The sequence below is a fragment of the Myotis lucifugus genome, unplaced genomic scaffold (assembly GCF_000147115.1).
Source record: "Myotis lucifugus unplaced genomic scaffold, Myoluc2.0 scaffold_1, whole genome shotgun sequence".
NCBI lineage: Eukaryota > Metazoa > Chordata > Mammalia > Chiroptera > Vespertilionidae > Myotis > Myotis lucifugus.
Window position 1 is genome coordinate 2897961 of NW_005871049.1, and position 12882 is coordinate 2910842.

Here is a 12882-nt window from a genome sequence, read left to right on the forward strand (position 1 = left end):
TTTTTTTAAATCCTCACCTGAGGGTATTTTTTTTTTCCATTGATTTTTAGAGAGAGTGGGAGGGAGGTAAGGAGGGGGGGGGGAGAGAGAGAAAGAGAACATTGATGTGAGAGAGACACATTGATTGGTTGCCTCCTACATGTGCCCTGACCTGGGATGGGAACAAACCTGCAACCAAGGTGTGTGCCTTTGACCGGGAATCGAACCCACAATCCTTGGGTCTGAGGACTGACGCTCTAACCATTGAGCTGCTGACCCCCCCTTTTTTTTTTTACTTACTAGTTTTTGCTTTCACTTGGCCTCTTATGTTAGTCAAATTTTAAAGGGTTTCCTTTTCATTCTGGCATTCTTAGATTTGAAAGGGTAATCTAGGTTTCTTTGCTCTGAATTATGACCTTGACTATAAAGGTGCATTGGGTGATCTTTTACCCCGAAACAAGATCTAATTATTTTTTGTTTTATAATTATGTGTGAGGCACAGGTACCATATGGTTGAAAAATGTAATTTAGATTTTAAAGTCCTTGGTGCTATCTTAAAAATGAAAACTACATAATAAAAATTGTCACTTAACAAATAGACCCTTTCTCCCAAAATAAGTTTTCCTACAACTCAGATTTGGGTAACATTTGAATACCAGTTTAAGATACAGAGTGAATCTCAAAGGACATTTCATTTAAAATGGATGTATATACTGTTAGGTTTAGATTGAAATTTGGTTTCCATTAAGGCTTACTGTAAAATGATTTTGATTCTGTCTTTAGACTTTACTTTGTTTAAAAGTTGTTTCAAGGATGGTATGTCCCTTACTGTTTAAAATTGTTGATTTAGTTAACCTCATTTTTGAAGCTGACATTATCAATTAACGCTAAGTGGTAGTAAATGTTTCAGAGTTCAAGTCAGATATGTTCCGGGGTAAGTCTATTACCTTATGAGTTTGACATCATAAGGAAAAGACAAGACTGATAAATCATGTCTGTGACCTAAAGTGGCAGTTCTTAGTTGTCATTTTTAAACCATTTGCATTCTTAAAGTGCCATTCACTCCTGATGGCACAGATTGTCATAGCACCCAGAAACTAGAGCATCCGAGTCTGCCAGGTGTTGTCACTCAGATAAGGAAATCACACACAACTGCAGCTGAATTCTTAAAATTATAGAATAAAATATTTTGAGATATGAAGTAGATACTACGCGTCATTTGAGGCAGCTTTTTCATTCTACAGATTAGAAACGGAAACCTAGAGAAGCCGGTGATTCTGTTCATATGTAGGTGATGCTGTTTGGGTGAAAAATTGCAATACGAAATTTTATCACAAACATAATTTCGTTGCAAACCATTTTGGGGTGCTCTTTGTGCAGGTGTGGTTCCTGATGGCACCTATGAAGTGTGTTCCCGGACTACAGGACAGGCAGCTGCTGGTAGGTTCATATTTGGAATTACTTTTACTACATGTGTCAGGGAGAATCCTGCCTTTATTTGTATGTACTTTCAGCCTTTATGTTAATAGTGAGGGTATCTTTTAACTAAACTTATTCTGGTCAAGGGGACACTTTGGAGAAAGAGGGAGCCAAAAACCCTGGGAAACCAGATAGGAGGTAATTACAGAAGGAATTAGCTGTCTTAACTAAGATGATAGCATGTATAAATTTTTATTATTTTGCTTGGTATAAATTAGGGTAAGCTAAAGGGAGATATCTGTTGAAGTGCTCTTAACTGTTGAGAGGGTGGGAGCTGTTGAGGTCAGTAGATTTCTTTCCTTCCTTACTGTTCCTCTTGTCCTCCCCAAGCCTAGCCTCAGTGCTCATCCTGTAATTGTCCTAGAGAGCAGCAAGGCGATGGGCCCCACTGACAGAGGACTGACAGGTCAGGACATTTCCAGAGTAACGTTAGAGAAGGAAACGGGATGACTGAGGTGAACATACGTGTGGAGAGAAAGGTCACACTAAAGTCTTTGTTAGGGCTGTTGTTTATAAGTGTCAACAAGCCACTCAAGCTAACTTAACCCAAAGGGGGACCAATTAGCAGGATATTTGCAGACCATAGTTAAACTTGGGACTGGCTGTCTGGTGAAGAGAAGGAGCCAGATCAGTTGAGGGATGCTGGGAACAAGATCCATGTCAGCAGGACTCCAGCTCTCGTCTTCTCCATGGGCGCTTTGTTTTCTCACTGAGGACCCTTCTGACGTGGCGGGAAGCGAGGGATCCGTAGTGAGAGCCGGGGCCCTCATCACCAGGAAAGGACCGCTCTCACTAATCTGGGGGAGGGTTCTTATTTTTCCAACACTGACCCTACCCAGTCTAATCATCTAATTAATTCTGGCTACTGAGGGAGGGCCATGCCAGTTCTCACTCTAGCATGTGAAGTGGAGAGGGGGAATCCACAGTCCCCAGGAGCGGGTGCTGCCCCAAGGAGACATATGCACACTGGACGGTTGGGGACTCAGTGCCATGGGCCATGTTCTGACAGACATTGGTGTTACATAGGCCATCATCCACTTTATTCCTGAGATATTTAAATAGCTACACTCAGACTGCCCAGAAATGTCACTTCTGTATTCCCACAGAGAGCAGTAGTGCTGGGACCTGGACACTGAATGTGCTGTGGAAAATGTGTGGCATCGATGTGCATATGGACCCGAACATTGGCAAAAGGCTGAACGCTCTGGGCAACACTCTGACCACACTGACTGGGGAGGAGGTCATAGACGACATGGCTGATCTGAACTCCATGAACATCGGTGACCTGTCGGACGAGGACGAAGTGGACACTATGTCTCCCACTGTCCACACTGTACGTGCACTTACTGCGGGACGTTTCCCAACTGGCTCTTACCTTGAGATGGGCTATTACTAACTCAGTGTTACTTATTATATTGTGATTGCTAATTGTGCAGGAAGGAAGGGACTGGTGGTTCCTGTGTCTACATTTCATAACATTGTTTTTAATGTCATAATAATGTCTTTTAATTGATTCCTTGTTCCATAATAATGTCTGTCAACCAACTTGTGCCTTAACCAACAGGTGACATACTAACATTAAAAGTGCAGCGGATCCGTAGTGACAGAATGTAAATTAGTGGTTTCTTCAAGCTAGGAGCCTCAGGGGGCTCCTGAGGGGACTGGAAGAGACTGCTGATGGTTACAAGGTTCCGTATGCGGGTAGTGAAAATATTCTGATAGATTGTGGTGATGAGCATAACTTTGTAAATATGCTAAACACCACTGAATTGTACAATTGAAATGGGTGTATTTTATGCATGTAAATTATAGCTAACTAAAGATGTTAAAAAATGAAGCTCAAAAGCAAAGTATATACATGCACACAAAATATATATAACTAGAAATATGTATTTCTATCTCTACTGTACATTTATAGTATCAACTTATTTGATAGTTAAAAAGACAGTCTCTGCTTTCATTCTGGTATTGATTAAACTATTTTTCAACTATCTTTTAACCATTGTATCATGAAATACTTTTGTTCTTGGAAAGACATTTTTTTAAAAAATTGATGTTACTGTTTATTGTTTAGAGTTCAGATGGAAGTTCAGTAAGTGGAGATGGCCACAAGCTCACCTTTGGGCAGCGACTTGTAAATCACCTGCTAGGCCTGACGCCCCCACACCAGCGCTATTCTGTTCCTGCAGAGTATTTGTGTGAGCCAGAGCAGGGGGGCTCCCCACAGTCAGGCCAGGCCCATTTGAAAGTGTGCAGAGCTCACTCATGGGGAAATGTAGGTGGTAACTAAATAGATTTCTGTGAAAATGAAGGGATATCAATCACTGGAGAATTCCAATCATCATACTTAATATAGATGCCTTTGATTCTTGCATGCTTCTTTGATTTGTGTCATTTTTGTGATAGTGTAGATTTGCTGTGTGACCACAGTGTGGTACTAACATTTGTGCTTTGATTTTTTCAGGAAGCTGTAGAATATCGAAGACAAGGAGCATCTTGTAGCCAGCCGGGAGATCTGAGAGGCAGAAAAATGATGAAGCGAATAGTGGATATCAGAGAGCTGAATGAACAAGCCAAAGTCATAGACGATCTTAAGTATGTATCATGCTTTTTCACTTAATACAGTCCTCCCTAATGATAGAATCATCAGGTTTTAAATGTGGAGAGAGATTGTGTGGACCAGTACAACTCTTTTAGTTTATAAATGAGATGAGCAAGGCCAGGGAAATGTGGCAGTTTGCCTGACATCCTGCATCCATTAGTGATCAAGTTAGGCCTGAAATCCTTGTCTGGTGCTCTTCTCGGGTCCGCATTTCTGAGAAGTTTATGACTGACTTCATGTCACATATATGTATCTCTACATGTACATGTACACTTACACGTATCTTCACATGCCTATATAAATATATGCATTAGTATTTCAGAAATTCAGATTTTTGAAAGGGGAAACAAATTGAGCATTTGACATGTTATCTCAGTTTAATCTCCACTGCATTTCTTGAGGTTAGATGGCATTATCTAAACTTTCTAGTTGAGAAAGCAGGCTAGGGGGAGATAAGCATTAGAATTTGAACTTGTGTGGTCTGAACTCAAAAGTGCATGCTTGTTTTGCCTGCCTGCATTAGTGTTTCTCTAGGTCTGAGGTGGGTGTGGGGTAAGTCAAGAGTAGGGAGTACATGGTAGTAATTTATTTTCTGTAGCTGTGGCCTGCTGGATGGTACTAATACTTTCTCTATAAGACTTTTCTTCTTGGAAAACTTTGAAATTTTTGTTTTTCCAGAGGTGATATTCATGCGTCATCTTTTCTAATCTTTGTACACCTGTAGCTGTGTTGCTGTTGTTTTTTGCACTGAAGGACTTTATACAAACGTATGCATTTTTGTACAGTGAAAGGTATTACCTAAGAACTTGTATGCCAGTTAGTTATGATACAGTGATTCACATTTTCCTGTTGACTCACATTATAGTTTGAGTTTTGTTCTCGGGGAGAAAATGGCTTGAAGCAAATACATACTTCCTCTCCTAAAATCTTACTTAAGGCTTAAATTATAGGTAGAATTTTACATACAGGCATTCTTCTGCAGAGTGGATCCACAGCTTTCGTAAGATGGTCAAAGAGACTCTCAATACAGAAATGAGTAAGACATTTCCTAACACATTAGATGAACTTTGTTATAGTTTGCTTGGTATGAGTGTTAACTTCATGGGGGATTTTGGCTTGTTCATACATAATCTTTGATATTCTGAAAAGTGAAAGAATGAAAAAGGAGTAAGTGAAAATCATCTTACTTTGTAACTTCTTTATATTCATTGCCATATTTCTTTTGCATCCAGAAAATTAGGTGCAAGTGAAGGAACCATAAACCAAGAAATTCAACGTTACCAACAATTAGAATCTGTTGCTGTGAATGACATTCGAAGAGATGTTCGTAAAAAGTTACGGAGGTCCAGTATGCGAGTGAGTCAGAATTTACCAAGAATTTTATTAAAGTAGACATTTTCTTTTTAGTTTAGGAGACTTTCCTGATGAGACTTTTATTGTTCTCTTTCTTCCTCCATTGCTGGTTTGTACACCTTCCAACTACTCTGTAGCAGGCACTGTTTATAGCACTTTATGTTTAACAACCCATTAAGTCCTTACAACCACCCTATGAGTAGCTTGTAGCATTTTCCCCATTTTAAAGATGAGGAAACTGAGATAGAGAGAGGTCAAGTAATTGACCAAGGTTATACACCAGCAATTCCCATGGAGCAAGAATCAAACCCAACAGTGGGACTCTGCAGTCTGTACCCTTAGTCACCATATTCTTTTTGCCTTTCATGAAGTCAACTTTCTCTTTAGTCTCCACTTCAAATGTGATGTCTTTGAGATGTCCATTCTACCCCATCTCATTCCCCACAGCTGACTTTATCATTTGCTTGTATAGTTGCCTTTATTAGAGTTTGAGTTGCTTAAAGAACAAGTTATTTATCTTTGAATCCACTACTTACATTTTCTGGGATTTAGTTCAATTGCTGAATAATTGAAACAAATACATAGATATGCTGTACACATATAATAGGAAATAATTCTTAAACTTATTCAAATGGAGGTAGGTTGCTTTGGGTCAAGGTGGTCTGGTTAATGGAAAATTTACTATTTAAAAAAAGATAAATGGGTTCTTAACCATTTTTTTAATGAATAGCAGAACCCTCCTTTTTTTTTTTTTTTTTTTTTTTTTTTTACCAGAATAAGGTTTTGGACCAGAATAAGGTTTTGGATGGCACCCCACTACATACAAAGAGATCAAATCACAGTTGCTGAATCAGAGGAAGGGGGAAAGGCACAAAGATCCATCATTTATTGGCTTGAACTTTCTTCCCTTGTTCAACCCCTGGGTCCCAGGCAACCTAGTTTAAATACTGTTCTAGCCAAACCGGTTTGGCTCAGTGGATAGAGCGTCGGCCTGTGGACTGAAAGGTCCCAGGTTTGATTCCGGTCAAGGGCATGTACCTTGGTTGCGGGCACATCCCCAGTAGGAGGTGTGCAGGAGGCAGCTGGTCGATGTTTCTCTCTCATCGATGTTTCTAACTCTCTATCCCTCTCCCTTCCTCTCTGTAAAAAATTAATAAAATATATTAAAAAATAAAAAATAAAAATAAAATAAAATAAAAATAAATACTGTTCTAAATTATTGACTTAAATTAAAGATAAAATCCAATTTGAGTTTTATTCATCACTGGCTTCTGTTACTAATAAATGGGTAGTGATAATCTATAATGCATAATTCTGTATTTAAAATTTTTGCTGTTATGTACCTAGTAATCAAACAATACAACGGGGCCTTGACTTACAAGTGTCCCGACTAACGAGTTTTTCAAGATACGAGCTGTCTCTCGGCCGATTTTTTGCTTTGAGTTGCGAGCTAAAATTCGGGTTATGAGCCAGCTTCAGATACCCCACCACTAGTTGGCGCAGCGAACGTCACAGTGATTTGACATACGAGTAATTTGAGTTACGAGCTCCGTCACAGAACGAATTAAACTCGTAAGTCAAGGTCCCACTGTATAATTAAAATATGCTTGCGTAGTATTTATAAGGTAGCTTATACTTGGTAATTGAAAATAAAACTAGGTAGAGAGGATTAGGGAAATGAATGAAACATGTGAACACCTGTCTCCCTTGGCGTTTCCCCCTCACTTCCCAGCAAGTCCTCTTGCATTACCCATCGCTGTGTAGGAATCCTTTTCATATCTAGCCCCTGTCACTCATTGGGAGAAGAGGGATTTGGAGGCCAGGAGAGTGCCAAATCACCACTTCCTTTCCTTTGCCATAGTGTCCTGTCGCAGAATCGTGTCGCAGGAGCCCTTGGGTGGTACTTGAGATGAATGGTGTTCTTTTCCTCTTTCCTTGTAATCCTCATTTCCTTTTTTCTTTCCTTTTTAATTGTTTCCTTTCTTCTCACTCTGTTTCTGTACCCCTTACCCCCTCTCCCAATCGTTTTCTTTTTTCTCTCAGGCCAGCTGGAGCTAATATTTCCTAGCTTTCCTAAGGGACATGAAGACTAAAGTAGCTGCCTCATGCTCTGCTTTGATTCATTTACATTGTTAAGTGACATTTAAAGTCACTTGCCATTGACCTGGGGATACAGCTAACTGGTTTATAGTAGTTTACAGTCACCCTTTTTTCTCTCTCATTTCATTAGGCTGCTTCCCTGAAGGATAAGTGGGGGTTGGGTTACAAACCGAGTTACAACCGATCGAAGACCATTTCGGCTTCTGGAAGACCACCTCTTAAGCGAATGGAAAGGGCAAGGTAATGTCTATTCCAGCCAACAAACCAAATGGTAACTTCTGACTTCTTTGCCAAGGTCCATTATTTATCTGCTGTGTTCTAATTGTGGGAATTACAAAATTATGATAGCAAAACTGGACATAATTAGTCAAATACCAGTAATACTGGATACTGTCAAACTAAGAAGTTTATTTAAGGAATTTCCTTATCACATTTGTGCCACAACCATGGTGTGCTTTCCAGGAATGAAGTACATTGCTTTTTAGACAAGTATACATATAAACTTACAGACTATCAAAAGAAGTGAAAATGTGCCCATTAGTAGCTGCTGCTCTAAGTTTGTCATTTTAGAAAATGTTTGAGTTCACACACATTTAGCATGTGAAAGAATGGAAAATTTTACATATTGAAGAAAAATACTGGTTTACTAGTAAATAAGCACTATAAAGTAAAAATTTTAAATTCTTTTCTGTATGGTTTAGTTTTAGAAAATTTGTGACAATAAAATATAGACTTTTTTATGGGATGCTAAAGGTTAAGAAATGCAATACCAAAAGTTGAATCCTTGAGTAAGGTAAATATTTAGAAATAGAACATAACGTTATTTTTTTTTTAAATATATTTTATTGATTTTTTACAGAGAGGAAGGGAGAGAGATAGAGAGCCAGAAACATCAATGAGAGAGAAACATCGATCAGCCGCCTCCTGCACGCCCCCCACTAGGAATGTGCCCGCAACCAAGGTACATGCCCTTGACCGGAATCGAACCCAGGACCCTTGAGTCCGCAGGCCGACGCTCTATCCACTGAGCCAAACCGGTTCTGGCGAACATAACGTTATTAATAAGACCTTTATAAATCCAGCTTTTTAAAAACACACACAGAATGTTAATGTTTTATAACTTTCTATTTCACTTGCAGTTCTCGAGTAGGAGAGACTGAGGAGCTTCCAGAAATCCGTGTAGATGCAGCATCTCCTGGGCCCAGAGTAACGTTCAATATCCAAGACACAGTAAGAGAGGCATTCCTGATTAGATACACAGTGCTGATAATTACAAAACTATAGTAGCCAGACAATTTTAAAGTGTTGATTCCTACCTGTGACTGTTGAAGCGTCTGTACATTACCAAACAGCAGGGCACTGCCCGGGTGCAGTGTTTTGCATGTAGAATAAAGATCCCAGCTGCTTGCTCTTAGGTAGAAATGTTGAATAGTTTTTCTTTCAATTGCAAATCCATACTAAACTAGGTCTTATTCACAAATGTAAATGTGGAATGTTTATACTTTATGTATTTTATTATTTATATATTTAAGTGTATATCTAAATAAAAGCCTAAGCAACCATCACAACTGAACGGACAACCGAACAGGCTGTATGGGGCGACTAGGCCGGCAGGGAGGTTAGTGAGGGATGACCAAACGACTGAGCAGCAGGCTGCGTGGGGCGACCAGGCCTGCAGGGGTGCAGTTGCGGGTGACTAGGCCAGCGGGGGTGGGGGGGCAGTTAGGAGAGATCAGGCAGGCAGGCAGGTGAGCAATTAGGAGCCAGTGGTCCCGGATTGTGAGAGGGATGTCCAACTGCCGGTTTAGGCCTGATCCTGAGGACATAAACCGGCAGTTGGACATCCCCTGAGGGGCCCTGGATTGGAGAGGGTGCAGGCTGGGCTGAGTGGGAACTCGCCCCCCCTTCTTGCACAAATTTTGTGCACCCGGCCTCTAGTAGAGAGATAATAGCAGAAACCAGAAATGAAAAAGTCAGCTTCAAAGTAATATTCTAATTTCATAGCATATTAAAAATGTTTGTTTTGTTTTTTTGTATATTTGTTTACTTTTAAACCATTGTTTTTTATTTTGCGTGAGTTTTTATACATTTCTTATTATTTTAAGTTGAAAAAAACAATATGGGGAAGCACACCGCAGTCCAGCCCTCCCGGGGAAGGGTATTTTCAGGTACTGCTTAAGAACAACATAAATTCTGCTTTAAATGAATTAACCACCTGAAAATCTGCTTTCAAAATTCCTTCCTCTCATTCCATACTAAACTCAGACATCAGAAATATTTTACATAAAGGTTTAAGATTGTTTAAGTTAATAAGCTCTTGCATAAATATATTTTAGTTTTATACTTTATAGTTTAACATTAATTATTTAATCTTCAAAATTAAAAGGCTAAATCAACTTACCGAATCAACTCAACCAAATTGTAAACCAAAAAATGCAATTTTATTACCGTTATTTGCTAATCCCCAAGTGAATCTCCTTTTCCCACATTAAACTACAAAATGAGTATTTTCTTTAAAAAATATAGTTAACTATTTCTAACTAAAATCAAATTTATCTCAGAAAAACAAATTAATCAATCAATGTTACTTCTTTTGAGTCATTGGTATAAAAAATGTATACAATCTAGAAAATTATTCTTATGCTCAAAACAGTATGGAAAATGTATGATGTAGTCATAATTTATAAGTCAAATTAACATTTTTTTAAAATTAAATCTTTATTGTTCAGATTATTACAGTTGTTCCTCTTTTTTCCCCCATAGCTCCCCTTTATGAGCCAGATATTTTACCTAAATATGTCATAAAAGTAAAATTGAATTTAAAAAATGTGCCTACATACCAGTTATATGAACCTTTGTTTAGAAATTTCCATCAAGTTACTTTAAAAAACTGGCACTTAGCCCACATATATTTTGTTTCCCTTTCCTGACCTTTTATACTAGAGTTTCAATATATATCCCATAGTTCCACTGAATTTAGTTAAACTGAATTTTGTTTTAGAACCACTGGATTGTAATACAGTGAGCTTGGTAAACATGTCCTTTTTCAAAAAATGATCTTGGAAATAAATCATTTACAGTGAATTTAATGGAATCTACTAATTAAGTTGATATTTTTTCCTGCCCAACATTTTAAAATGGATATAATTGACATATGACATATTAGCTGTACGTGTACAGTCTAATGATTTAACATATGTATATATTGGGAAATGATTGAGTCTTAAATACATTAATAATTGAATTGATTCAAGTCCTATTTTTAAATAGCAGTGTATGCTGTTTATAAAAAATAGTATATACAATTACAAAATAGATCATTAGGCATGGTTAAATAGAAAATAAATATAAAACAAAGGGATATTTATCCATATAAATTTTTACTATAGTTTAAAAAATTTTAAAGTATTTAATGATAAAATCTGAATTTATATATTTAATCAATAACATGTATATAGTAAAGAGTGAACAAAATCTGAATTCTGCAAATGTTTAGAATTGTGAAATAGGTAATTTGAATTTCACTAGGTATCTAATATAGTAGCAGCAATAAATTGCTCAAATCTTGCACATTACACTTGATAGAGGCTTATCAATTCTCAAAGGATAGTCAAGCAACTCTCCAAATTGGGAATTGAAGTAGGTCATAGGAGGTTTTGCTGTTTCTTTGACCTACTTAAATGCAATAGCCACAGAGTGCAGTCTTCAGTTAGTGACAGGGTATCTAGTCACCCTAATATATAATAGCAATCTTAAGTTTAACTGATTAATGTGTTTATATCTGAAGCTATTTGTTTTTGTCAGCCATTTGGGACTCATTTGTACAGGATGTACCCAGCAAAATTCCCTACAAGGGATTTAACTACATGAGAACGCATCTCTGCCATCACTACTGCCCTCTTGCCCTATGATTATGGCTGATCATTGCTTCCTTGTCTCCACAGCATGTTTAACTTTCGCTTCGTACTAATTAATATGATGATATATGTTTATCTGAGTGAAGTTTCACTCTAGTGTTTAGTATGTCAGTGGTGTGACTTTCTGTGGTTTGATCTTACGCTTCCTTCCTTGCTGCACCATTTCATAAGATCATAAATCTGACCTTTCTTTCCATTCAGAGTGAGGAAATTTGACTCTGAGACTATTTTTAAATGCTTACACATGTCTTTTTCTTTTTTAATCGAGAAGAGATTCATAATGTGAACCTGATTCATGTTTCCTCTTTTTACAATCAGTTTCCAGAGGAGACAGAACTGGACCTTTTGTCAGTCGCCGTCGATGGTCCCTCCCATTACTCATCCGCCAGTGAAGGGTCCCATTCCGTGTTCAGTTCTCCCAAAACTCCAGGTGTTACTTTCCAATCTGAAGACAGCCGACGGGATGACAGTTTGTCTTCTACAAGCGAAGATTCCGAGAAGGATGAAAAGGACGAAGAGCATGAGAGAGAAAGGTTTTATATTTACAGGAAACCCTCGTGAGTAGCCTTTTTGTGTTAAGATCCTTGGGTAGCATTTCTGAATTTAGGACCAAGCTTAAAGCATTATATATAACTGTTTACTTTCACAGAAAAACATATTAATGTGCCTAATGGAGTCAGACTAAGAGACATGGCCATAGTTTACTAATGTAGTTTAGCTCTATATGGCATTTTTTTCTTTTCCTATACTTCTGCCTTTTAATAAAATCTGAGAAGATTTGCAAAATTCCATCTCCTCCCAAATGTGGAGTGTGGTGCACTCACTCATATTTTGCCTCCTCCACACCAGTGATTGTGCCTGTGCCCTCGGAACCCAGCACACGACCGGGCACATAGTAATAGCTCTCAGAACATAATTGTTGAATAAAATGTGACTCGGATACACTTAAGAAAAACTTCAGTTAGTATGAGCTGGTTGAGTATTTTGTGTGAATTTATAAACTATCAGTATAATTTATATGCAGACAGTTGTTCACATTGCATGTAGAAGAGTAGTTTGTTAAAAACTCTTCCCACTTCACTGCAGTGTGATGATCAGTTGTTTTTTCAGCAGACATACGTCTCGTAAAAAAGCCACAGGCTTTGCTGCTGTTCACCAACTGTTCACAGAGCGTTGGCCCACAGCTCCCGTCAACCGGAGCCTCAATGGCACAGCTACTGAGAGAAATATCGACTTTGAACTTGACATACGGGTTGAAATTGATAGTGGAAAATGTGTGCTTCACCCAACCACCCTCCTACAAGAACATGATGATATAAGCTTGAGGAGGTAAGAAACTGATCAGACGAGGGTACATGTAATTTCATTTGTTAGAAATACTATTTATCCCATATAATAAAAGCCCAGCAACCAAATGGCAGAACGACCGGTCGACCAGTCACTATGATGTGC

General features: G+C 38.3%; 1 protein-coding gene across 16 annotated transcripts in view; it reads left to right on the forward strand.

Moving 5' to 3' along the window:
- The window catches only part of LOC102432355 (uncharacterized protein KIAA1109), a 149990-nt gene that overhangs the window by 115321 nt on the left and 21787 nt on the right, over window positions 1-12882 (forward strand). For 12 of the 16 annotated variants that reach the window (XM_023754145.1, XM_023754122.1, XM_023754094.1 and 9 more), the window contains 10 exons: window positions 1360-1419; window positions 2565-2791; window positions 3533-3733; window positions 3923-4053; window positions 5293-5416; window positions 7644-7753; window positions 8653-8743; window positions 9619-9681; window positions 11749-11987; window positions 12541-12759. In XM_023754145.1, coding sequence (XP_023609913.1) covers window positions 1360-1419; window positions 2565-2791; window positions 3533-3733; window positions 3923-4053; window positions 5293-5416; window positions 7644-7753; window positions 8653-8743; window positions 9619-9681; window positions 11749-11987; window positions 12541-12759 — 1465 coding nt within the window. The remainder of the gene's footprint in view (window positions 1-1359; window positions 1420-2564; window positions 2792-3532; window positions 3734-3922; window positions 4054-5292; window positions 5417-7643; window positions 7754-8652; window positions 8744-9618; window positions 9682-11748; window positions 11988-12540; window positions 12760-12882) is intronic. The other 4 variants (XM_023754106.1, XM_023754115.1, XM_023754124.1 and 1 more) reach the window with 4 other exon arrangements.